Source organism: Saccopteryx bilineata, chromosome 2 (assembly GCF_036850765.1).
Source record: "Saccopteryx bilineata isolate mSacBil1 chromosome 2, mSacBil1_pri_phased_curated, whole genome shotgun sequence".
Classification (NCBI taxonomy): domain Eukaryota; kingdom Metazoa; phylum Chordata; class Mammalia; order Chiroptera; family Emballonuridae; genus Saccopteryx; species Saccopteryx bilineata.
Genome location: NC_089491.1, coordinates 57,883,272 through 57,907,812, shown reverse-complemented (window position 1 = coordinate 57,907,812; position 24,541 = coordinate 57,883,272). Strand labels below are relative to the sequence as shown.

Genomic DNA, 24,541 nt, shown 5'->3' with positions numbered 1-24,541 from the left:
TTTAGAAGACAAGATAAACGAAAACACAGAAGTGGAACAGTAAAAAGAAGAGGCTGAAAAAAATCTGAGAAAACTCTTAAGAGAGCTCTGTGACAACCTAAAGAGAAACAACATCCACATCATATGGGTTCCTGATGAAGAAGAGAAAGAACAAGGGATAGAAACCTTGTTCAATGAAATCATAGCGGAAAACTTCCCTAAATTGATGCAGGAAAAAGTCACAAGTTCAAGAAGCACAGAGAACTCCATTAAAGAGAAACCCAAAGAAATTTACACCAAGACACATCATAATTAAAATTCCAAAGCTTAGAGATAAAGAGAAAATATTAAAAGCTGCTAGAGGAAAGAAGGCTATAATCTGCAAAGGATCCCCCATAAGGATGACATCCGACTTCTCAACAGAAACACTTTAGGCTAGAAGAGAATCACAAGAAATATTCAAAGTAATACAGAATAAGTGCCTACAACTGAGACTTTTTTATCTGGCAAGGCTATCATTTAAAATTGAAGGAGAAATAAAAAGCTTCCCAGATTAAAAAAAAAAAATTCAAGGAATTCATTACAACCGAACCAATGCTGCAAGAAATGTTAAGGGGCCTGTTGTAAACAGAACAAAAAGAGAAAAGAATATAGTGAAAGAGGAATAAAGCTTTAAAGAATAAAATGGCAGTAAACAACTACATATCAATAATCTTAAATGTAAATGATCCAGTCAAAAGGTTAGCTGCGTGGATAAGAAAACAGGACCCATACATATGCTGTCTACAAGAGACACACTTCAAAACAAAAAGTACACATAGACTGAAGGTAAAAGGATGGAAAAAATTATTTCATGCAAATGGAAATGAAAAAAAAGCTGGAGTAACAATACTTATATCAGACAAAATGGACTTTAAAACAAAGGCCATACTAAGAGATAAAGAAGGTCACTACATAATGATAAAGGGAGCAATCCAACTGGAAGATATAACCATTATAAATATCTACGCACCTAATATAGGAATACCTAAATATATAAAGGCAGACTTTGATGGATATAAAGGGCGAGATCAACAGCAATACTATAATAGTAGGGGATTTTAGTACTCCACTAACATCACTAGAAAAATCCTCAAGAAAGAAAATTAAAGAAAAAGCAGCCTTAAAGGACACACTAGAATAGATCAACTGGATTTAATAGATATCTTCAGAACCTTTCACCCTAAAGCAGCAGAATATATATTCTTTTCAACTGCTCATGGTACATTCTCTAGGATAGACCACATGTTAGGGCACAGAGCAGTCTCAACAAACTAAAAAGATTGAAATCATATCAATCATTTTCTCTGATCACAATGGCATGAAACTAGAAATCAACCAGAGTTTCCTCTTATGTGTATGACTTCTTAAGTTTTAAATTGTGAAATTGTATGTAACCATCTCCTGTGGTTCTGTATATCAGTGAACATTTTATAAACCATCCTCACAGTTTTTGCGATTTTGTATACTACTGTGTTCTATCATCACAATTTATAGTGCTAACTATACTATTATTTTAATATTTTTCTTTAAATTACTTATTAGTCAAAATGTTCTGAAGCGAGGTTAATACCTCTACCAATTTAGAAAAGAAATAATTTGCATAACAGTACGGATGATAATGCACTTATAGTAAAACCTAGATCTGCACTGTTATGTACTGAAAGTAGAGAACATTTTTTTTTTTTAAATAGGGGAGATAATAAGGAGTTAAGGACATGCTGACAATATGTCCTTAACAACAGCAACTTTCTCCTTGGTATGATGGAAATAATGAAAGGGAGTTGAAAAGGAAATTATTTTTTTTCATTTTGTAATTTAGTTTTACTTACTATAACCACTTAAACAATCCATTTTACAAACTAAAATGAGACTTACATGCTAGTGTCATCATCGATAGTTTGATTCATGCCAGTATTGTTTCATCAATATTGTTTAATTTATACCTTCATTCTATTTCTTTTAAATAATTTTTTTATTTTGATATTACTTTAAACTTACAGAAAAAGTACAAGAATATATATGGAAATTCTTTGTATCTTTTACCCGATTCACTAATTATTTACATTTTGCCCTATTTGTTTTGTTTCTCCGTTGCGAAGTATAGTTAGTTTTGCTATAACCCAATGTATACATTGCTAAAAGTCATCATGCTGTGCAAAATTGTGCAATTGAAACCCCCTGGGTCTATTGGGGAAAATGATGGCACAGTTGTACACATTTTAAATTGTCAAGAAATATACAAATATAATAAATAAGGTACTTTGCTTTTAAAAAGACCTGAAGTTGGCTTGTGGAAGCAGGCATTGTAAGGGTTTGTTTGTGAATTATGTAGTGGGTCAATTAAAAGCGTTTATCTGAAATTGGGTGGAAAGTTTTAATACTAAATGTGGTTGGGTATGGCTCATAACGCATGTGGTGACCTGAAGTAGCTGGTAGTTGTTTGAGAGGACTTATACATGTGTCTGTATTTGGGCGCAAATTACATCTATTCCTACACAGCTCAGTTCAGTTAGGTGCAGTTTGCTGCATTAGAGAAAACCTCGCGTTTCTTGTAGATATAATTGCCCATAAGCAAATGTGAAAGTCATGTAATGCTTAAATTGTCTCCTAGTATACCAGTTGCATTTTACAAAACTGTTTTCTCTTTGTAATTATGTGTGTAGAGATACTTTGACTATGTTTTATCCTGTTATTCGTGAATCTAGTAGGTTTAAGGATAGATGATTCTAAGTCATTCTATCTATATAAACAGCATTCTATGAGAAAGAGCTTTTTCTTTTTTTATTTACTTACTATGTCATAGATTCATACAATTTTATTTTATTATGGATTATAATTTATTACTATCATTATTTTAATGCTCATATTGTCCCAGATTTGGCCAGTGATACCTTCCTCAAGTTGATTCCTGTGATCTGTTGATATATTGCCATTATATTTTGAGCACTAGGTACTTTTTGAGAACAAGATGTTGACTCATCTTGAACTTAGTTTAGGCCTTTTTTTAAAATTTTTTTTAAATTTTTTTAATTTTTTATTTTTTTACAGGGACAGAGAGAGAGTCAGATAGAGGGATAGATATAGACAGACAGGAATGGAGAGAGATGAGAAGCATCAATCATCAGTTTTTCGTTGCAACATCGTAGTTGTTCATTGATTGCTTTCCCATATGTGCCATGACCGCGGGCCTTCAGCAGACTGAGTAACCCCCCGCTCAAGCCAGTGACCTTAGGTCCATGCTAGTGAGCTTTTTGCTCAAGCCAGATGAGCCCATGCTCAAGCTGGCAACCCCGGGGTCTCGAACCTGGGTCCTTCCGCATCCCAGTCAGACGCTCTATCCACTGCGCCACTGCCTGGCCAGGCAGTCTAGGCCTTTTAATCAGCGATTTTCCTAAACAACCCTTCTTCCTTTCAGAAACCAAGTTCATTGCTGCTAGTGTCTTCACTTCTTCTAAGCCCTTCCTTGCAAATTCTTATTTCTATATTTCTATAGTTATCAAGAAAGCATTAGTGCACTATGAGTTTATACTGATATTTTCAATTATAATCTAACACAAGAGGGTACTTTATAGTCTTTCTCCTTTGCGTGTTTGTAATTTACTTTTGTAGCAGTGAAAAACATAAGCCCTCCTTATCAATACACTTACTCATTTGTTCAAGTCTAGAATTCTGTGAAAGTAGTTTTAAGAATTGCTAATCTGTGCCACTATGATTCTTCAGTTTCACTGTTGTATCATGCCTTCCTTAATTGTTTTGCCTTTTTCAGTGTATAATTCTTGGACATCATTTGTCTTATATGTTCTTAAATATTTTATGTTTTTTTGACAGTATTAAAAATAGATTTCTAAAATTCATTTTCCAGTTCATTGTTAGTGCATAGACATATAATTAATTTTTTTTAACACTGATTGACCTTGTATCCTATTGAACTCTAGTATCTTTATAGATTCCATTGGACTGTCTATGGATAAAGTCATATCTTTACAAATGGGTCTTTTTACTTGTTCTTTCTCTGTCTTTTCCTTTTTTAAAGTATATTTATTGGAGTTACATTATTCAAAAGCAGTGCATAAGTTTCAGATGTACAAATCTATATAATATATCATCTATATGTTGCACTTTGTGTGGTTGTGCTTACCACCAAAGTATAGTGTCCTTCATTCACCAGGTGTTTCACCCTCTACCCTCTTCATCCTCCTTTAATCCTTTTCCCCTCTGGTAACCACCATACTGTTGTCTTTATCAGTGAATTTGTTTTGTGTGTTCACTCATTTCTTTCTGTTTTATATCCCACATATGAGTGAAATCATATGGGTCTTGTCTTTTTCCTTCTGACTTACTTCATTTAGCATGATACTCAGAATTCATCCATGTTGTCATAAATAGCAGTATTTTGTTATTTCTTTATAGCTGAATAGTATTCCATTATTTATATGTGCCATCTCTTCTTTATCCATTTATCTATTGAAGGACACTTAGGTTTCCATTGTCTTGGCTCTTGTGAATAATGCTTCAGTACACATTGGGGTACATGTATATATTTATAAGTGTTTTCAAATTAGATACCCAGAAGAAAGATTGCTGGGGTCATATGGTAGTTCTATTGTTAATTTTTTGAGGAACCACCATACTGTTTGCTGTCTTCTGTAAAGACTGCACCAATTTACATTACCACCAACAGTGTATCAGGATTCTCTTTTCTTCACATCTTCTCCAACACTTTTTATTTCTTATCTTGATAGTAGCCCTTCTAACAGGTGTGAGGTAGTATCTCATTATAGTTTTAATTTGCATTTCCCTTATAACTGTTAAGGTTGAGCATCATTTCATATACCTCTTAGCCATCAATCTGTATTCTTGGGAAAAGTGTCTGTTTGGATCCTCTGCCTGTTTTTTAATGGGATTGTTTTTAGTTGTTGAGTTGGACAAGTTCTTTATAAATTTTGGACATTACCCCCTTACTGGAGGTATGATTTGAAAATATTTTCTCATTTAATTGGTTGGCTTTTCATTTTAATGGTTTCTTTTGCTGTGTAGAAGCTTTTTAGTTTGAGGTAGTCCTGTTCATTTATTTTTGCTCTTCTCCTGCTTTTGGGATCAAATTTACAAAAACCCCTGTAAGATCAAAAAGTTTGTAAGGTTAGAGCTTCTGTTTTCTTTGTATTTTATTTTTTCAGGGTTTACGTTCAAGTTTATAATCCATTTTAGATAAATTAGACTGCTGTTACCATACACAAAAATTTATGCTTTTGCATGTGGTGTTCCCATTTTCCCAGCACCATTTATTGAAGAGGCTTTCCTTTCTCTGTTGTATGTTTTTGGCTCCTTTGTCAAAAATTATTTACTCATATATGTATGGATTTATTTCTGGGCTCTGAATTCTCTTTCATTGGTCTGTGTCTATTTTTTTTTTTGTCAATACCATACTGTTTTGATTGTTCCACCTTTGTAGTATAAATTTGAGGTCAGGGAGTGTGATGCCTCTGGATTTGTTCTTTTTTTCCTCAGGATTGCTTTGGCTCTTTGGTGTTTTTTGTGTTCCAACTTTGAGGATTTTTTGTTTTATTTCTTTGAAAAATGCCATTGGAGTTTTATAGAGTTTATATTCAATCTGTATATCGCTTTAGGTAATATGGCCATTTAACTATGTTCTTCCAGTACGTGAACTTTTAAAATATCTTTCCATTTCTTTGTGTCCTCTTCAATTTCTCCTCAACAGTATCTTAAACACTGCTCACAAAAATTAGGGGATATTTAAAAATGAATATGAAGTGATAAAATATCCCCTAATTTTTGTGAGCAGTGTAGTTTTTCAGTGTATAGGTTGCACTTCCTTTCTTAAATTTAGTCCTATTTTATCTTTTTTTGTATTTTTCTGAAGTGAGAAGTGGAAAGGCAGAGAGACAGACTACTGCATGCACACCTGGCAAGTCCACTAGGGGGCGATGCTCTGCCCATTGGGGGCTTTATTCCAGTGGAGCCTTGGCTACAGGAGGGGAAGAGAGAGATAGAGAGGAAGGAGAGGGGGAGGGGTGGAGAAGCAGTTGGGCGCTTCTCATGTGTGCCCTGACCAGGAATTGAACCTGGGACTTCCACACGGCAAGCCAACACTGAGCCAATCAGCCAGGCCTCTATTGTATCCTTTTTTATTGCGAGTGCAAATGTGATTCTTTTCTTCAGTTCTTTTTCTGATGTTTCATTGGTAATTATTAGGAATGTAAGAGATTTTTGTACATTGGTTTTGTAACCCAAACTTTATAGTGCTTCCTATTGTTTCTAAAAGTCTTATTGGTAGAATCCTTAGGGTTTTCTATATAAAGAATCATGTCATCTGCAAATACTGATAGTTTTCTTCTTCATTCCCAATTTAGATTCCTTTTATTTCTGTCTCTTGTCTGATTGCTCTGGCTAGAAGTTTTAGATATCAGTGGTGAGAGTAGGCATCCTTGTTTTGTTCCTGATCTTAGAGGAAAAGCTTTCAGTTTTTCACTATTGAGTATGATATTAGCTGAGGATTTGTCAGATATGGCCTTTATTATATTTGTGGTACTTTCCTTCTATATACATTTTATTAAAACAGTTTCTTCATTTTTTTTATTGATTTTAGAGAGGATAGAAGAGTAAGAGAAATATCAATTTGTTGTTCCACTGATTTATGCATTCATTGGTTGATTATTGTGTGACTAAGGAATCGAACGTGCAACCTTGGCTTATTGGGAGGATGTTCTAACCCAGTGGTCCCCAACCCCTCGGGCCGCTGACCGGTACCGGTTCATGGGCCATTTGGTACCGGTCCGCAGAGAAAAAGAATAAACAACTTACATTATTTCCGTTTTATTTATATTTAAGTCTGAACGATGTTTTATTTTTAAAAAATGATCAGATTCCCTCTGTTACATCCATCTAAGACTCACTCTTGACGCTTTGTCTTGGTCACTTGATACATCTATCTATCCCACCCTAAAGGCCGGTCCGTGAAAATATTTTCTGACATTAAATCAGTCCGTGGCCCAAAAAAGGTTCGGGACCACTGCTCTAACCATCTGAACTAACTGGCCATTTTGAGTGCTTTAATCACAAATGGATGTTGTATCTTGTCAGATGCTTTCTCTGTATCTACTTATAAGCATGTGATTTTTATCTTTTCTTTGTTAATGAGATGTATCACATTGATTTGAGTATGTTGAACTATTCTTTCATTGCTGGAATGAGCCCCACTTGATTGTGATGTGTTATCTTTTTAATGTATTCTTGACTGGATTTGCTAGTATTTTCTTGAGGATTTTTGCCTATGTTCATCAGAGATACTAGCTGGTAATTTTTATTCTTTGTCTGTTTTCCTTGCCTGTTTTGTTATCAGAGTGTTTACCTCATAAAATGAGTTAGGAAGTAGTCCATCCTCAATTTTTTTGGAAAAGTTTGAGAAGGACAGTGTTTGTCAAATAAATTTGTAAAATATTTTTATGTTTGCTCACTTATAGTTTGCATTGGGGGCTGGGCAGCGCCAGGTATACTTTTTTTTTTTATTCATTTTTAGAGAGGAGAGAGAGAGAGACAGAGGAGAGAGAGACAGAGGAGAGAGAGACAGAGTGAGAAGGGGGGAGGAGCTGGAAGCATCAACTCCCATATATGCCTTGACCAGGCAAGCCCAGGGTTTCAAACCAGCGACCTCAGCATTTCCAGGTCGACGCTTTATCCACTGCACCACCACAGGTCAGGCTGCGCCAGGTATACTTGGTCTGTGAAATTGCACATTACCTTCTTGCTTGGGAAGGGCCATTGTTTTACTAATGTGTGCTGGAGGAGAGGTTTTCATGCCAGAAAGTTCTGAAAAAAGAAGAGAAGAAGTAGAAGAGAGAAAGAAGCCATGTTTGTAGAGTGAGAGCAGAGTCTTGAAGAAGAAGCCAGTTTGTGCAGAGAGGAGAAGTGGTGCAGATGGGGAACCAGAGCTGAGGGGCTTTTGTGAGCTCCATTGAGACTGGTGGGGCCTTTGATTCTAGGAGAAACCGGAGAAGATTCTCCAGGTTGTGGAACCGGAGAATGTGTCAGTGGCTTTGGGAGGCCTGAATGAAAGGGAAGTGTTTTTTCTCTGTGTGTTGCTTGTCGGCTGGTGCTAGACTTTAATAAAGGAATGGCCCACTATTCTTTGGCTTCCCTTTTCTTTACTCTCTGTCCAAATTCAATGAGAACCTGAACCTGCATTACCACGACAGCCCCAACTACTGGCTGTACAGACAGGTATTAAATCGTCTTTGAATGTTTGGTATCAATAGAAATTGCCAGTGTAGCCATCTGGTGGAATTCTTTTACTATTTATTGTGCTTCACTACTTCTTTTTTGTGCTTTACTGCATTGTCCTCAGGACAACATTTAATAGATATAGCAAGATTAAACATCCATGCTTGTTCCCAGACTTAGAGGGAAAGCACTCAGTATTTTACCATTAAGTATTGTGTCTGCTGTATATTGATTGTAGATGCCCTCATCAATGAAGTTTCTTTCTGTTCCTAGTTTGTTAAGACTTTTTATCATGAGTGGTTATTGAATGTTGTTGAGTGTATTTTCTACCTTTATTGAGATGATCATATAGCTTTTGTACTTTATTCTATTAATACAATACATTAGATGTAGCATTCAAAAATCAACCAATCTCATGTTCCTGGGATAAAATACTTGGTCATGTATACTGTTCTTATACTGGTGTATTTCAGTTTTGTTAAGGATTTGTGCATGTAAGTTCAGGGATATTTTGATGTTTTCGTCAGGTTTTGCTATTAAGTTATGCTGGTATTATAAAAAGACATGGGAAATGTCCCTTACTCCTGTTTTTTGAAAGTAGTATTTTGCTTCCTTAACTGTTTTATAGACTTTATCAGTGAAAATGGTCAAAGAACGCACTCTTTTTATAAGAACACATAACTACAATATCAAATTACATTAAAAAAAATTTTATTTTAAAAAGCACAGAATTGTCAGTGTTCACATTTCTGATTATCTTATGAACACCAGTAGGAATATGGCAACTTTAAAAATCATTTTGACTGAGAGTAGATGGTAATTGAAATAATACATTCTTTTCCTTATATTTAGGTTCGTGACAATAAAAAATTAAGAGTAAATGCTGTTATTGCTCCCAGGAGTTCATATGCAGAGAAAGCACCTTCAAGACCTCTCAGTGAACTAAAGTAAGTCTTAAAAATACTATTAGAACTAACCTGTTACCTTTTAAATATTTAGTAATCATTTACCTCTTTAACATATTTCAGTTCTCTTTTTGTCACATAAATTTGTTTGTTACAGGCTCTGTTACTTCCTTTTAGGGTCTCTACTTAAGTCTAAAGGAAAATGTAGGACCAGGGCCAAAGAACAGACTATAGCAGAGTTAGTATGTGATGGTGATGTTTTAAATAATCAGAATGATATTGGATTATTTAATTAAAAAACAAGCACAGTTGGTTAGTTATTGGGAAAATAAAATGATAAACCATCACTTAGTAAGCAAAAATAATCTCCAGAAGGAGTAAATGGAAAAACTGCCATTATAAAATAGGTATAAGTAGCCTGACCAGGCAGTGGCGCAATGGATAGAGCATCAAACTGGGACGTGGAGGACCCAGGTTCAAACCCCGAGGTTGCCAGCTTAAGCGCAGGCTCATCTGGTTTGAGCAAGGCTCACCAGCTTGAGCCCAAGGTTGCTGGCTTGAGCAAGGGGTCACTTGGTCTGCTGTAGCCCCCTGGTCACGCACATATGAGAAAGCAATCAATGAACAACTAAGGTGCCACAATGAAGAATTAATGCTTCTCATCTCACTCCCTTCCTGTCTGTCTGTCACTATCTATCCCTCTCTCTGTCTCTGTCACCAAATAAATAAAATAAAATAGCTATATGTATGTATCTTTTTTTTTCTTTTCCAAGTTTAAAGAGGGAAGATAGACTTCGGCATGTGCCCCTACTGGGATCCACCCAGCAACTCCCATCTGAGGCCGATGCTCTGCCCATTTGGGGCCATGCTTGTGACCAAGCTATTTTTAAGCACCTGAGGCAGAGGCTCCATGGAGCCATCCTCAGCACTGTGCCTGAACCAATCAAGCCATGGCTGTAGGAGAGGAAGGAAGAGAGAAAAAAAGAGAGGGAAGGGAAAGTGTGGAGTAGCAGATGGTCACTTCTCCTGTGTGCCTTGGCTGGAATCGAGCCCAGGACATCCACACACCACGCCAATGCTCTACCACTGAGCCAACCAGCCAGTGCCAAGTAAAATCTTAAATCTGGATATAAGTAGACATTCTTAATATGTATAAAAGCAGTGGAAGAAGCAACAAAAGAACAGATTAATAATTTGTTTGTAATCATAAATATAATATATTAAACCGTGGCAAAGAAATCTCAATATTTATCTTAAGTGATTTTAAAATGTTCAAATAAAAGCTTTTCTTATTTTATTTTTTGTTTATTGGCCACTCGTCAAATATCAAACTTTTTTTAAATGATATTTTAAGAAGAAAACTCTAATAGATGCTTTTCCTTTCAGACAATATGGGTTTTTCTCTTACTTGCGAGAATTATTTGATGCACCTGCTCCTGTCATGAGTTACCTCTGCAGCCAGTATCATATTCATGAAGTTCCGGTAGGAAATGAAAGGACAAGAGAAAGAATTGAATGGGTAAGAAAGTACTAAATCAGTGGTTTTGTTAAAAGTTCTTAAGTGTCAAGTCAAGGAAAAGTTGTAAGAAATTGAAAGAAGCATATCATTCTGTTGTTTTTAGCCACACAAATTATCTTTGTATTTTATATCTTTAATATAACATAAAACAGTGACTGTTGACCAATACTTTATGACAGGAGTGATGTGGAGTTACCTACAGTAAATAAGTACTTAATTCCTGTAGGGTAATTGAATAGGTTAAAACCTGAAAGAAAATACTTTGGAACTCTTACCTGATTCCTGCCTTGCTGAATAAACTTAATATTATATTAATGATTGAATTATTTAAATTCCTATATTCTAGATTATCTCTCAGACAAATTATATTTTAGGATGGTAGGCTGCAATATAGAAATACAGTGTGTCTATAAAGTCATGGTACACTTTTGACCGGTCACAGGAAAGCAACAAAAGACGATAGAAATGTGAAATCTGCACCAAATCAAAGGAAAACTCTCCCAGTTTCATACCTATTCAGTGCAGTTCTATGTGGGCTCACGCACAGATTTTTTAGGGCTCCTTAGGTAGCTATCCCGTATAGCCTCTACTGACTCATCATTGACTGATGGCCTACCAGAACGGGGTTTCTCCACCACACTGCCGGTTTCCGAGTAATGTTATTTTTATGTGGTGGCGCTTCGTAGTAAACGCGCCGATGTTCACGTTGCACTTTGGTCATGGATTTGAATTTAGTGAGCCACAGAACACACTGAACTTTTCCTCTGTACCATCCACATCTCGACTGGCATGGCCATGGGCTGCTCTGCTGTATACACGGTGTTATGCCATCATCTGCACATGCGTACATGCTGCCACATTATCCTACAGAAACTGGGAGGGTTTTCCTTTTATTTGGTGCAGATTTCACATTTCTATCTTCTTTTGTTGCTTTCCTGAGACTGGTCAAAAGTGCACCATGACTTTACGGACACACTGTATATTGGTAAAACCTCACCTTCTTAAAGCTTCCGTTTAAAATTACCTCATAAAATAAAGAGCACCCTTAACAGGATCTCATTTTCCTGGCTTACTATAGCTATTTAAACTGTTTTTAGAGAAACTAATTGGAATTTATTTATTTATTTATTTATTTATTTATTTATTTTCATTTTTCTGAAGCTGGAAACGGGGAGAGACAGTCAGACAGACTCCCGCATGCGCCCGACCGGGATCCACCCGGCACGCCCACCAGGGGCGACGCTCTGCCCACCAGGGGGCGATGCTCTGCCCATCCTGGGCGTCGCCATGTTGCGACCAGAGCCACTCTAGCGCCTGAGGCAGAGGCCACAGAGCCATCCCCAGCGCCCGGGCCATCTTTGCTCCAATGGAGCCTTGGCTGCGGGAGGGGAAGAGAGAGACAGAGAGGAAAGTGCGGTGGAGGGGTGGAGAAGCAAATGGGCGCTTCTCCCGTGTGCCCTGGCCGGGAATCGAACCCAGGTCCTCCGCACACTAGGCCGATGCTCTACCGCTGAGCCAACCGGCCAGGGCGGAATTTATTTATTTTTAATGAAATTTAATCTGGTGACATTGGTTAATAAGCTCAGATAAGTTTCAGGGACCTCTCAGCTCCTATATTCTGCTAATATTGCTTAGAATTTTCTTCTTAGAAGTAATTTCCAAGATTCCAAACCACATTTGTTGTTTTTATCACAGGAAGAAGCAGGGAAGAAATCTCTTCTAAAAACAGGTTTTTCCAGAACACCAAGTTGCCATATTAATACCACTTTCAAGCATCTAGGACTCACTACAGACCTTACTTCTATTTACAATATTGAGTTTATTAGAAAATGTGTTTAAAATTTTTAACATCTAGTTTACAATTACCACAGTATACCTCTCTTTGGTCTTAATTTATTTAGAAGAAAGGACAAGACCATGTTTATAGACCAAACCAATTTCTGTCATAATTTTAGAGATAGCTAGAGCTACTTGAAGGTAAAGGTAGTGGGAATTCTTTGCCGTTGTAAAACACTAGAGAAAATTTGGTAAGGGCTTTCTTAGTTTTACTTTGGAGCAGAAAAGAATAATTGCTGCACTTGGAAAATTTTTTTACTTTCTGAACAGTGCTAAGTTGAGTTATTTTTATGTTCTTTTATTTTTTAACTTTTTAAGTCATTTAGCTTTAATTCTACTGTTTTTACTAGAGAAATGGCACTGGAATTCAAATAATTTACATTAAAAGTAAATTCATTTTTTTATTTTTTTGTGTGACAGAGACGGCGAGAGTGACAGATAGGGACAGACAGGCAGGAAGGGAGAGAGATGAGAAGCATCAATTCTTTGTTGCAGCTTCTTAGTGCTGCAACACTTCTTAGTTGTTCACTGATTGCTTTCTCATATGTGCCTTGACTGGGGACTGCAGCAGAGCGAGTGACCCCTTGCTCAAGTCAGTGACCTTGGATCAAGCCAGCGACTTTTGGGCTCAAGCCAGTGATCATGGGGTCATGTCTATGGCCCCACGCTCAAGCCGGTGACCTCGGGGTTTTGAACCCGGGTCCTCTGTGTCCCAGTCTGACACTCTATCCACTGTGCCACTGCCTGGTTAGGCTAAAAGTAAAATTAATTTTTATGTTCTCTTTCATCTTTTTTTCAAAAATTTTTTATTAACCTTAACCTCTGGTTTTATATAGGTGATGTTTTTTAAAATCCTTGGACACATTGAATGATTCTTATTCTTTATTGTGTTAGTGTCCAGCTCTGCTGTATTGTATATAAATACTTATAAATTTTGATGAGAGGCTTCTCAGACAGTAAAGCCAAGTTAGGCAGTATTTTTTAGATGCTTGGTAAAGCCCCTGACATTATCTTGGCTATCTTTCAGAAGATATAAACCTTCGTTGAAGAAATGTCCTGTCTTTATATCTGCAATCCTGTTTCATGTCTTGACAATGACAATGACAGCTATATTCTTTTCTTAGATTAAAAATACATTTTGGTGTAAGTTTTGCTTTATTATTGAATCCTAATATTTTTGGTTCTCTAACAGTGATTATAACTTACTTATGGAATTGTTCTCTCATTAATTTGTAGACTCTCCTTTGGTGAAATTGTTCACTAGTGCTCTTGATTCCGTTTTGGTGCGAATGCCTTTCCCTTACCATCTCTGTCAGTTCAAATCCCTTTTAAAACTTCTTTTCATGAAACTTGAGCAACCTCTTCTAGGCTTTCTCTTAGTTCCAAACCATTCAGCATTTAGGGCTGCCAGTTGATAAAACTTGGACTACAAACTTCTGGAGAGAAACAAGCCATAAGAGTATTGGTAATCTTTAGAGTTGGGGGTGGGGGGGGACTGCATCACAGCAGCTTATTTTTGTTAGCTCTATTTCGGTATATTTATAATGTTATGGTGTTTAGAATGTACTTTATGAAATTCCTTGTATAAGTTCTTGAGAGAAGGATTTTCCCCAAAGTGTAAAACATGTCTCTGAAACTTGTAAAATATTTCCATTAAGTATTTGCTCAAATATACAGAAACTGAATAGAAGATTTCATATATTTGAACAGTATAACTGAGGGAAAAGGAGAGTAAATGAATTACCTGCAATAATACAGTTCAGTATAATGCACACCTGGGTCCTAGTATCTTTTCTGTAGTTACATCAAAGCTCCAGAAGTACACTTAGTTGGGAGAGATGATACAGTGAAGTAGGATATAGCTAACTTTGCTAGTTGTTTTGGTTTTCTCCTAATTTCCTTGGTGTTGTTATCTAAAATAATACACTGAAATGTATCAACCACCTTTTTAGAGCTGTTGTTGGATAACTTTTTAAAAAACAAACATATGTCTACTATAGTTTGATCTTCTAAAATTCACTTGGTTTGTGTTTTTAATTCTTTAGTTCTTTTAACTATATCATAATTATTAGATGTGCACTTACACTTATTTTACATTGTAGGTAATACAAGAAACCCGATTAAGACAAATGTATACAGCAGAAGAAAAGTATGTGGTGAAAACTTCTTTTTATTCAAATAAAGTTATTTCTAGTAACACATCCCTAAAAGTAGCCCAGTTTCTCACAGTCACTGTGGACCTAGAGCAAAGAAGACACTTAGAAGAACATCTAAAGGTTGGTTATTTTGATTTATTTATTAGAAGAAAAATATTAACTGGATTTATAATACTTTCAAGTAGGACTTTTAAAAATATATTAACAATTTTGAATATCCATAGGAAATTAATAGAAAATTACAAGCAGTGGACTCAGGGTTGATTGCATTACGTGAGACAAACAAACAACTAGAACACAAAGATAATGAACTTAGACAAAAGAAGAAGGAGCTCCTTGAGAGAAAAGCCAAGAAAAGACAACTGGAACAGAAAATTAGTTCCAAACTGGGAAGGTATTTTGCATTCAGTTTTGTGGGGTTTGGGCTAGGGCACAAATCAGTATGGGGATATTATTAGTTTTCCCTGGAGTAATACCATAATTCCCGCAAGCACATTTTATAATAATTTCTCTTTCAAATTTTAATCCTACTACCAGGGAAAGTGAACATTGGCTTCTGAACTCAAGAATGTACTGTGTACCGTGTCATAGCTCAAATCTTTTTGTTGTTGTTGTTGTTTATTTTAATGAGAGGAGGAGAGGCAGAGAGACAGATTCCTTCTTGCATCCCAGTTGGGATCCACCTGACAAGCCCACTATGGGACAATATTCTGCCCATTTGGGGCTGTTGCTCCATTGCTCAGCAACTGAGCCATTTTTTTTAGTGCCTAAGATGAAGGCCACAGAGCCATCCTCAGTACCCGAGGCCAGCTCGCTGGAACCAATCCAGCCATGGCTGCGGGAGAAGAATAGGGATGGGAGGGGTGGAGAAGCAGATGGTTGCTTCTCCTGTGTGCCCTGACCAAGGAATCCAACCTGGGACATCCACATGCTGGGCTGACTGGCCAGGGCCTGTTGTTCTTTTATGCTTGCCTGTAGAATAAATATGCTTATAATAATGACCTATTCAGCTTTTCATAATAAATGACAGCTCATTGTCTTGAGTAAGGTATAAGTATACCTTATTAGTAATAAGACCTAACATTGTATATGTTTCTAAACACATTTATAAACTGAATCATATTTGAGATGCATTAAGAAAATTTGTTCATTTTTTTTGTTTTGTTTTGTTTTTTAGAACAAACAAGTATCATTAACTTTTATTTTAAAAGTTAATAAAAAGGTAATAAACATACCTGGTTGTTTAAGGCAAAATGTATTACTTTAGTTTAATAGTGTAGGATTTTTTTTTTTTTTTTACTTTAAGCCTTTTTTCAGCTTTAACCCTTTGCTTCACTCCTGTCTTCAGTCATCTGCAAACACTTCATCTTTACTCTGCAGCTGCTATATTGAACTGTTGTATTGTATGAAACTAAACTTTGTCCTCATAAAGTAATGTTGATTGTTGTAGTGAAATGACCTTTCATCCCATTATTTCACACATACAGTTATGCACTGTGGAATATTACCCTTGTGACCTGGGTAGTGATCTGTCCCTGTCTAGTCCTCTCTTCATTCAGAATATTGTTAAATTTTTCTTGATTTTACCCTGACCGGGTAGGTCAGTTGGTTAGAGCGTCATTCCATTATGCCAAGGTTGCGGATTCAGTCCCCATCAGGGCACATACAAGATTCAACCAATGAATACTTATTAAAAAGTGGAACAACAAATTGATGTTTCTGTGTGTCTATCTAAAAAATCAAATTCTAAAAATTAAAATTTTTTTTTTCATGTTTCTATCCCATTGAAAAATACCTATTGTGGATTCTTGCCATTACTATATAAAATTTACTTAAACACTGCTTTCCCTTAGACTGTCTTTCACAGTTTTCAAAATCTTGTTTCACTCTACTCGTTCCAGCTCATCCCCCTAACCTCCCCAACACTCCTTCATGGACACTCTGTAATTCTACCGACCTTGTCTGTTCTTATTTATTATTGCTCCCATCCTTTGTTCTTTCTTGCTTTATTCCCTGATGGCAACATAGTATAGTAGAAAAAACTTAGACTTTGGTGCCAAAATCATGGTACCACCTAATAACCTGTGATCTTAGGTAACTTCACTTCTGAGCTTTAGTAAAGAGCAAAGTGTTAACTTTTAGGATTGTTGTATTGTAGTTTTTTTTTTCTTTTACCTATTAATCTGATCTCCCAGTTAAGTTCCTTAAGGGAACAGACTGTTAATAAATAATATTAGTAATAAGAGAAACAACTCATAGGTATCAGTCAGTTATGGGGCAGGCAATATATTCTAAGTGTGTTACATAGTTTATATCTTCATCACAGCCATATAGTAAGGGTACTATTTTGATCTTCAAGTTTTCCATGAGACTGAAGCTAGAAGAGTAACTTGTCCAGTTATGCTGCTCATTAGTGGCAAGGAGCAAATTTAGATCCATCTTGTGACTCCAGATTCTATACCACTAGCACTAGCATTACCTACAATATGCTGGGCACATAATATATCTTAATAAATACGTTTTGATCCAGAATGGTTGCATGAAATGGTTGTTTAATCTAGAAGCTAGCAGTTTATACATCTGGGTAGCATTGCTAAATAGCCCATAAAACAGCAGGAGACCTAGAATTAGGGCTCAATTCTTGTGTATAACTTTTAATTTCTACATCATTGTACATTTTATACAGTTTAAAGCTGATGGAACAGGATGCTTGCAACCTTGAAGAGGAAGAACGAAAAGCAAGTACCAGAATCAAAGAAATAAATGTTCAAAAAGCAAAGCTTGTTACTGAATTAACAAACCTAATAAAGGTAAGGCTTTTTTTTTTTTTTTTTGTATCTTTCTCAAGTTGGAAACGGGGAGGCAGCCACCGGGATCCACCTGGCACGCCCACCAGGGGGCGACGCTTCGCCCATCTGGGGCGTTGCTTCGTTGCAACCAGAGCCATTCTAGCACCTGAGGGCATTTTTAAAATTTTAGTCAAACTTTTTATGGTAGATAAGACAAGGTAGTAAAATCTTATTGAGCAATTTTTATCAATAGTAGCAGCTTGCTCTGTGATTTGACATTTTTTATTATAGGTTAATAAATTGGTTAAAAGCACTCATTAGGCTAAATTATTTTATTACAGATGACTCAGTAAATACACAGGAAAACTTTTAAAAATTCTCTTATAGTAGTTTCAAAAATAACAATTATTAGTCACATTAGAAGAGAAATTCTTTTATGGTTTATACGTATTTTTTATTGTATTTTTTGTAATTGTCAAACAAACTCTTACGGATTTTTGCTCCTAGATTTGCACTTCTTTGCATATACAAAAAGTAGATCTAATTCTTCAAATTACTACCGTAATCTCTGAAAAGAACAAATTAAAATCAGATTATATGGCTGCAGCATCACAACTACGTCTCAAAGAGGTAAATTTTTTAATTTTTTTTATTTTGGGGTTCTAGCCTAAGACCTATTTGAAAACAATACATACCATTATTTGCAGTGTGTAGTTTGTGTTTAATTTACAGATTTAATGCATTCTGCTGATAAGGAAGCAATATTTTAATACTTTATTACTACTGTTTCATCAAATACAAAATATATGGTATAATAAAAAAAGAAATCAGAATATCTGACATAGTCAATTGGAAACTAATGTTTTCTATCTGCTTTCTTATTAACTTATAAATTACAGTCATTACTAATACCAAGAAGCAACTAATACCTTTGATTGCAGTCTGTACATTTCATAGAGTGTACTGCAGATGAGTTCTAATCAACACTAAGAGTGTTAGTGTATAGTCTTGGCAGTTTTATCTTCTGTAACTACCTGTGAAATGATAATAAATATTGAAATACTGTGCAGGGAGGAAATGTGATATACTAAGTTGATAAAACACAAAGAAAAACTGGCAACAAAATGGTAGTGATCTGGCAATGGGTAGTTTTTGAGTGTCAAATCTTTTCTCAAAAATTAAACAGCAGAGGTCCCCAAACTTTTTACACAGGGAGCCAGTTCACTGTCCCTCAGACCATTTGAGGGCTGGACTATAAAAAAAACTATGAACAAATCCCTATGCACACTGCAAATATCTTATTTTAAAGTAAAAAAACAAAATGGGAACAAATACAATATTTAAAAGAAAGAACAAGTAAATTTAAATCAACAAACTGACCAGTATTTCTTTTTTTTTTTTTTTTTTTTTTTCATTTTTCTGAAGCTGGAAACAGGGAGAGACAGCCAGACAGACTCCCGCATGCGCCCGACCGGGATCCACCCGGCACGCCCACCAGGGGTGACGCTCTGCCCATCCTGGGCGTCGCCATGTTGCGACCAGAGCCACTCTAGCGCCTGAGGCAGAGGCCACAGAGCCATCCCCAGCGCCCGGGCCATCTTTGCTCCAACGGAGCCTCGGCTGCGGGAGGGGAAGAGAGAGACAGGGAGGAAAGCGCGGCGGAGGGGTGGAGAAGCAAATGGGCGCTTCTCCTGTGTGCCCTGGCCGGGAATCGAACCCGGGTCCTCCGCACGCTAGGCCGACGCTCTACCGCTGAGCCAACCGGCCAGGGCCCTGACCAGTATTTCAATGGTAACTATGGGCCTGCTTTTGGCTAATGAGATGGTGAATGTGCTCCTCTCACTGACCCCCAATGAAAGAAGTGCCCCTTCCGGAAGTGCAGCAGGGGCCGCATGGGGCCCGTGGCCGTAGTTTGGGGACCCCTGTTGAACAGCAACTAGTAAAACATCAACAAACCCATGGACAACATATACTACAAAACTAAGTTATAGGGTATCCCTGTTGGGGTTCTGCAGTGTATTCTCACCAGCAAGACTGCCCTTACTTCAGACACCAGCGGCAAGTTCAGGGGTCCTTAGGCCACCTGCACTTCTGGCCAACTGGCTACAAATTGGAGTGGTCCCATGACCTCAGGTTCAGTAGTTCTCTAGAATAACTCTTAGAACTCAAGAAAATGCCATATTTACTATCATAGTTTTATTAGGAAGGAGACAGATCACTACTAGTCAAATGAGACATATAAGGTGAGACAAACACAGCAATAGCTAAATGAAACTAGTGAATCTAACTTTGTTTTGACTTAGCAATATAACCTTACATAGAAAAAGTATTCTAACTGACTTTAAAACACAGAAATTTGATATTAAGGGCAAAAAGAACTGCAAAAACGATCTTCTATTTTTAGTTATATTGTTAATAATAATATTTGTACTATTGTATTATTTCAAAAATCCCACATTATAGGATAAAGCAAATAAAGGATTATGTGAATGTCATTAGGATTTTCAGCAAATAGAGATTCAGATATAAAACAAAGGAGCATTAAAAACCTTGAAATATTTCATTTAAATTAATGAACTCAGTTGTATTTTCTATAAAAGAAAAAAAAAAAGCCCTCAACCTGTCTATTGGAAAGACTCAAATTTTGGTTTCAAAATACTATTTGCTACTAAAATCTGCCATTGGAGAAATAGCTGATTCCCAAGCAGGGAAAGAAACATAAGATTAACCTCAATTATATTGTAATACCAGAAAGCAAATGACTTGACTCAGGAGCTAACATGAAGATGTTAGCTGACCACAGATGAAGTGATAATAGATTGAAACACATAAAAATATTTTAATGTATGAATTCATGATGATAGTTTAAAAAAAATATTGGTCATCTTTGGAGGGTATTTGGGGAACCAGCTCATTTTGAAAAATAGCAAAGGAAGAATCTAGCATTTTCCAGACCAGGTGGTGGCGTAATGGATAGAGCATTGGCCTAGGATGCTGAGTTCTAGGCTTGAAAAACTAAAGTCTCGGCCCTGGCCGGTTGGCTCAGTGGTAGAGCGTCGGCCTGGCGTGCGGGGGACCCGGGTTCGATTCCCGGCCAGGGCACATAGGAGAAGCGCCCATTTGCTTCTCCACCCCTCCCCCTCTCCTTCCTCTCTGTCTCTCTCTTCCCCTCCCGCAGCCAAGGCTCCATTGGAGCAAGGATGGCCCGGCACTGGGGATGGCTCCTTGGCCTCTGCCCCAGGCGCTAGAGTGGCTCTGGTTGCAGCAGAGCGACGCCCCGGAGGGGCAGAGCGTCGCCCCTGGTGGGCGTGCCGGGTGGATCCCGATCGGGCGCATGCAGGAGTCTGTCTGACTGTCTCTCCCCGTTTCCAGCTTCAGAAAAATACAAAAAAACCCCACAAACAAAACAAAACAAACAAACAAAAAAAAAACTGAAGTCTCTGGCTGGAGCACAGACTCATCCAGCTTGAACAAGGGGTCACTGGCTTGGCTTGACACCCTCCCCCCCCCCCTTTAAGGCACGTTATGAGAAAGCAATCCAATGAACAACTAGGATTCTACAACTATGAGTTGATGCTTCTCATCTCTCTCTATTCCTGTCTGTCTCTCTCACTCTTTCTCGTTGGAAAAAAAAAGTAAAAAGAATCAAATCTAGCATTTATCCTTCCTTTCCTATGTGAACTGTTATTTAGGATAAACAGAAAATGATGAGTGGAAGTTTCTCTTTACCAAAGTAAATTATGAAAGAAAAATTCTGTATATTGAAGTAATTCAGATAAATGCAAAAGGAACTGTCATATTTAGAATTTTTTCACTTTATGGCTGCTGATGAACCAGCAGATCACAGTAGCTGCTAACATCACAAAAAAGATAGCCCGAGCCTGACCAGGCGGTGGCACAGTGAACATAGCGTCAGCCTGGGATGCAGAGGACATAGGTGCGAAACCCTGAGGTCGCCGGCTTGAGCACAGGCTCATCCAGCTGGAGTGCGGGGTCACTGGCTTGAGCGTGGGATCATAGACATGACCCCATGATTGCTGGCTTAAAGCCCAAGGTCGCTGGCTTGAGTCCAAAGGTCACTGGCTTGAGCAAGGGGTCACTTGCTCTGTTGGAGCCCCCAGTCAAGGCACATATGAGAAAGCAATCAATGAACAACTAAGGTGCTACAATGAGGAATTGATGCTTCTGATCTCCCTTCCTATCTGTCTGTCCCTATCTGTCTCTCTCTCTGTCTCTGTCACACATACACACAAAAAAGGATAGTCTGATATTTATGTGTAACTCAGACAAAATCGGGTGCGTTCAGGGTGATATGGCCATAGACAATGTATCCTGATGGAAGGACTCAACACCACCTGTGAAAAATTAAATTGCAATCTGATTAAGCCTCTAGAACAGGGTTTCTCAACCTCAGCACTATCAACACTTTGGGCTGGGTAATTCTTTTGGGGGACTTTTTTTATGTATTACAGGTGTTTAGCAGTATCCCTTGTCTCTACTTGCTGGGGGCCAATAGTACACCTTCCAGACCGCAGTTATGACAACTACAAATGTCCCTAAACATTGCCACAAGTACCCTGGGGAGCAGAAATGCCCCCTTTCAGAACCATTGCTATAAAACTAGCAGCTTCCAGGATATACAGTGAAATAGCCAGCTTACAGGATATAAATTCAATATATAGAAATCGATTGTGGCTCCACATATTAGCAACAAATAATTGGAAATTGAAATTTAAAAAGTAATACTGTATATAATTGCATCAGAAATGTGAAAGGGACATATTTATAAGACCTGTACATTGACAACTATAGAACTTTGCTGACAGAAGTTAAAATAGGACTTAAGTAAATGGAGAGGTGGATTGCATTCATAGATCCAAGATCACATGTGCAAATGTCAGTTCAAGCCCCAAATCTGTAGATTCATTAAAATTTCCAGCAGGGTTTTGGTTTTAAGAAAAGGGCAGCCTGACCAGTGGTGGTGCAATAAATTTAGCGTTAGCCTGGGATGCTAAACCCCCAAGGTCGCTGGCTTGAGCGTGGGGTTGCTGGCTTGAGTATGGGATCTTCAACTTGATCCCAAGGGCACTGGCTTGAGCCCAAAGGTTGCTGGCTTGAGTAAGGTGTCACTGGCTCAGTTTGAGCCCCCTGGTTAAGGCACATATGAGAAGCAATCAGTAAACAACTAAAGTGTGCTTCTTCTCTTCTCTCCTTTACAGTTTCTCTCTCTCCAAAAAAAGGAAAAGAAAATGGCAAACATTCTAAAATGAAATGGACTTGGGGTCATCAAACTTTTTATAAAAACCGCCCACTTTTGCAGTGCTGGTCAACCTGGTCCCTATCATGTAACCAAACAGCGCTGCGATTGGCCCATCATGAAAGCTGGAACGCCCACTAGTGGGCGGTAGGGACCAGGTCTACCAGCACTGCAAAAATGGGCCGTTTTTATAAAAAGTTTGACTACCCTTGGGAGCTTCGGCTGGCATATGGATGTCCCAGGTTTAATTACTGGTCAGGGCACAAAGGAGAAGCAACCATCTGCTTCTCAGTCCCCATCCCTCCTGCTCCCCCATCTCTCCTTTCTGTCCACCCACAGCCTGTGGCTTGATTGGTTCAAGGGATAGCTCCCTTGGAGCACAATAGCCTCAAGCACTAAATATAGCTCTGCACTCAAGCAATTGGGGTTGCTGGGTGGTTGCCGGGTGGATCCCCGTCAGGGCACATGTGGCAGCCTGCCTCACTATCTCCCCTCCTGTCACCTTAAAAAAAATAAAAATAAAGAGTTATTATAAAGCTACAGTAATGAAGAAATTAATGTATTGCTGTAAAAATAAACATATGGATCAATGGAACAGAAAGAGAATCCAGAAATAAATTCACATATATATGGTCAATTGTTTTGTAAAGATACCATGGTAACTCAAAGGAGAAAGAATAACCTAACAAATAGCACTGGAACAATTGAATAGTCATTTGAAAAATAGGAACCACAACCCTTACCTCATAACATATATATACAAATGAGTCATAGACTTCAGTGTAAGAACTAAAGCTATAAACCTTCTTGAAAAAAACATAAGAGAAAATCTTAGTGATCATAGATTTAGAAAAATAGAACATAAAAGGAATCAGAGGTTGTACTTTATCAAAATGTAAAACTTGCTCTTCAATATATGCTGTTAAGAAAAGGTAGACTACTTTTTGGGAAAATATATTTTACAAAACGTACACCTGACAAAGGACTCGTATCTAGACGAGCTATTTTTGTGGGCCAAATCTAACCTAAGGTCTGTTTCTGTAAAGTTCCCTACAAGCCAAAAATAGTTTTGGCTTTTTTTTTTTTTTTTCTTTTTTCTTTTCCATTTTTCTGAAGCTGGAAACAGGGAGAGACAGTCAGACAGACTCCCGCATGCACCCGACCGGGATCCACCCGGCACGCCCACCAGGGGGCGACGCTCTGCCCACCAGGGGGCGATGCTCTGCCCATCCTGGGTGTCGCCATGTTGCGACCAGAGCCACTCTAGCGCCTGAGGCAGAGGCCACAGAGCCATCCCCAGCGCCCGGGCCATCTTTGCTCCAATGGAGCCTTGGCTGCGGGAAGGGAAGACAGAGACAGAGAGGAAAGCGCGGCGGAGGGATGGAGAAGCAAATGGGCGCTTCTCCTGTGTGCCCTGGCCGGGAATCGAACCCGGGTCCTCCGCACACTAGGCCGACGCTCTACCGCTGAGCCAACCAGCCAGGGCAGTTTTGGCATTTTTAAAGGGTTAAAACAGAAGACTGTGACAACCTGTACGTGGGCCTCAAAACCTAAAATACTTACTGGCCCTGTATAGAAACGTTTACTAACTCTGGATGAATACCATAAAAAAGAACACTTACAGTTTCAATACAAAGAAGACAACCCAATCCAAAAAAATGGGCAAAAGATTTAAGTATACTTTTCACTAAAGAAAGTGTACAGATAGTAAATAAGCACATGAAAAGATTCATGCCTTGCCCGGGCAACTCAGAGGGCCATCCAGAAATAATTTTTTTTAAAAAGTCAGTAAATTAAAATAAAGGTGGTTTTTTTTTAAG

At 37.9% G+C, this 24,541-nt stretch overlaps 1 protein-coding gene across 2 annotated transcripts in view; it reads left to right on the top strand.

Moving 5' to 3' along the window:
- SMC5 (structural maintenance of chromosomes 5) overlaps positions 1 to 24,541 on the top strand; it is a 101,204-nt gene that overhangs the window by 55,932 nt on the left and 20,731 nt on the right. For both annotated transcript variants that reach the window (XM_066257112.1, XM_066257111.1), the window contains exons 12-17: positions 9,112 to 9,206; positions 10,551 to 10,683; positions 14,622 to 14,795; positions 14,900 to 15,069; positions 17,362 to 17,485; positions 17,972 to 18,094. In XM_066257112.1, the coding sequence (XP_066113209.1) occupies positions 9,112 to 9,206; positions 10,551 to 10,683; positions 14,622 to 14,795; positions 14,900 to 15,069; positions 17,362 to 17,485; positions 17,972 to 18,094 (819 nt within the window). The remainder of the gene's footprint in view (positions 1 to 9,111; positions 9,207 to 10,550; positions 10,684 to 14,621; positions 14,796 to 14,899; positions 15,070 to 17,361; positions 17,486 to 17,971; positions 18,095 to 24,541) is intronic.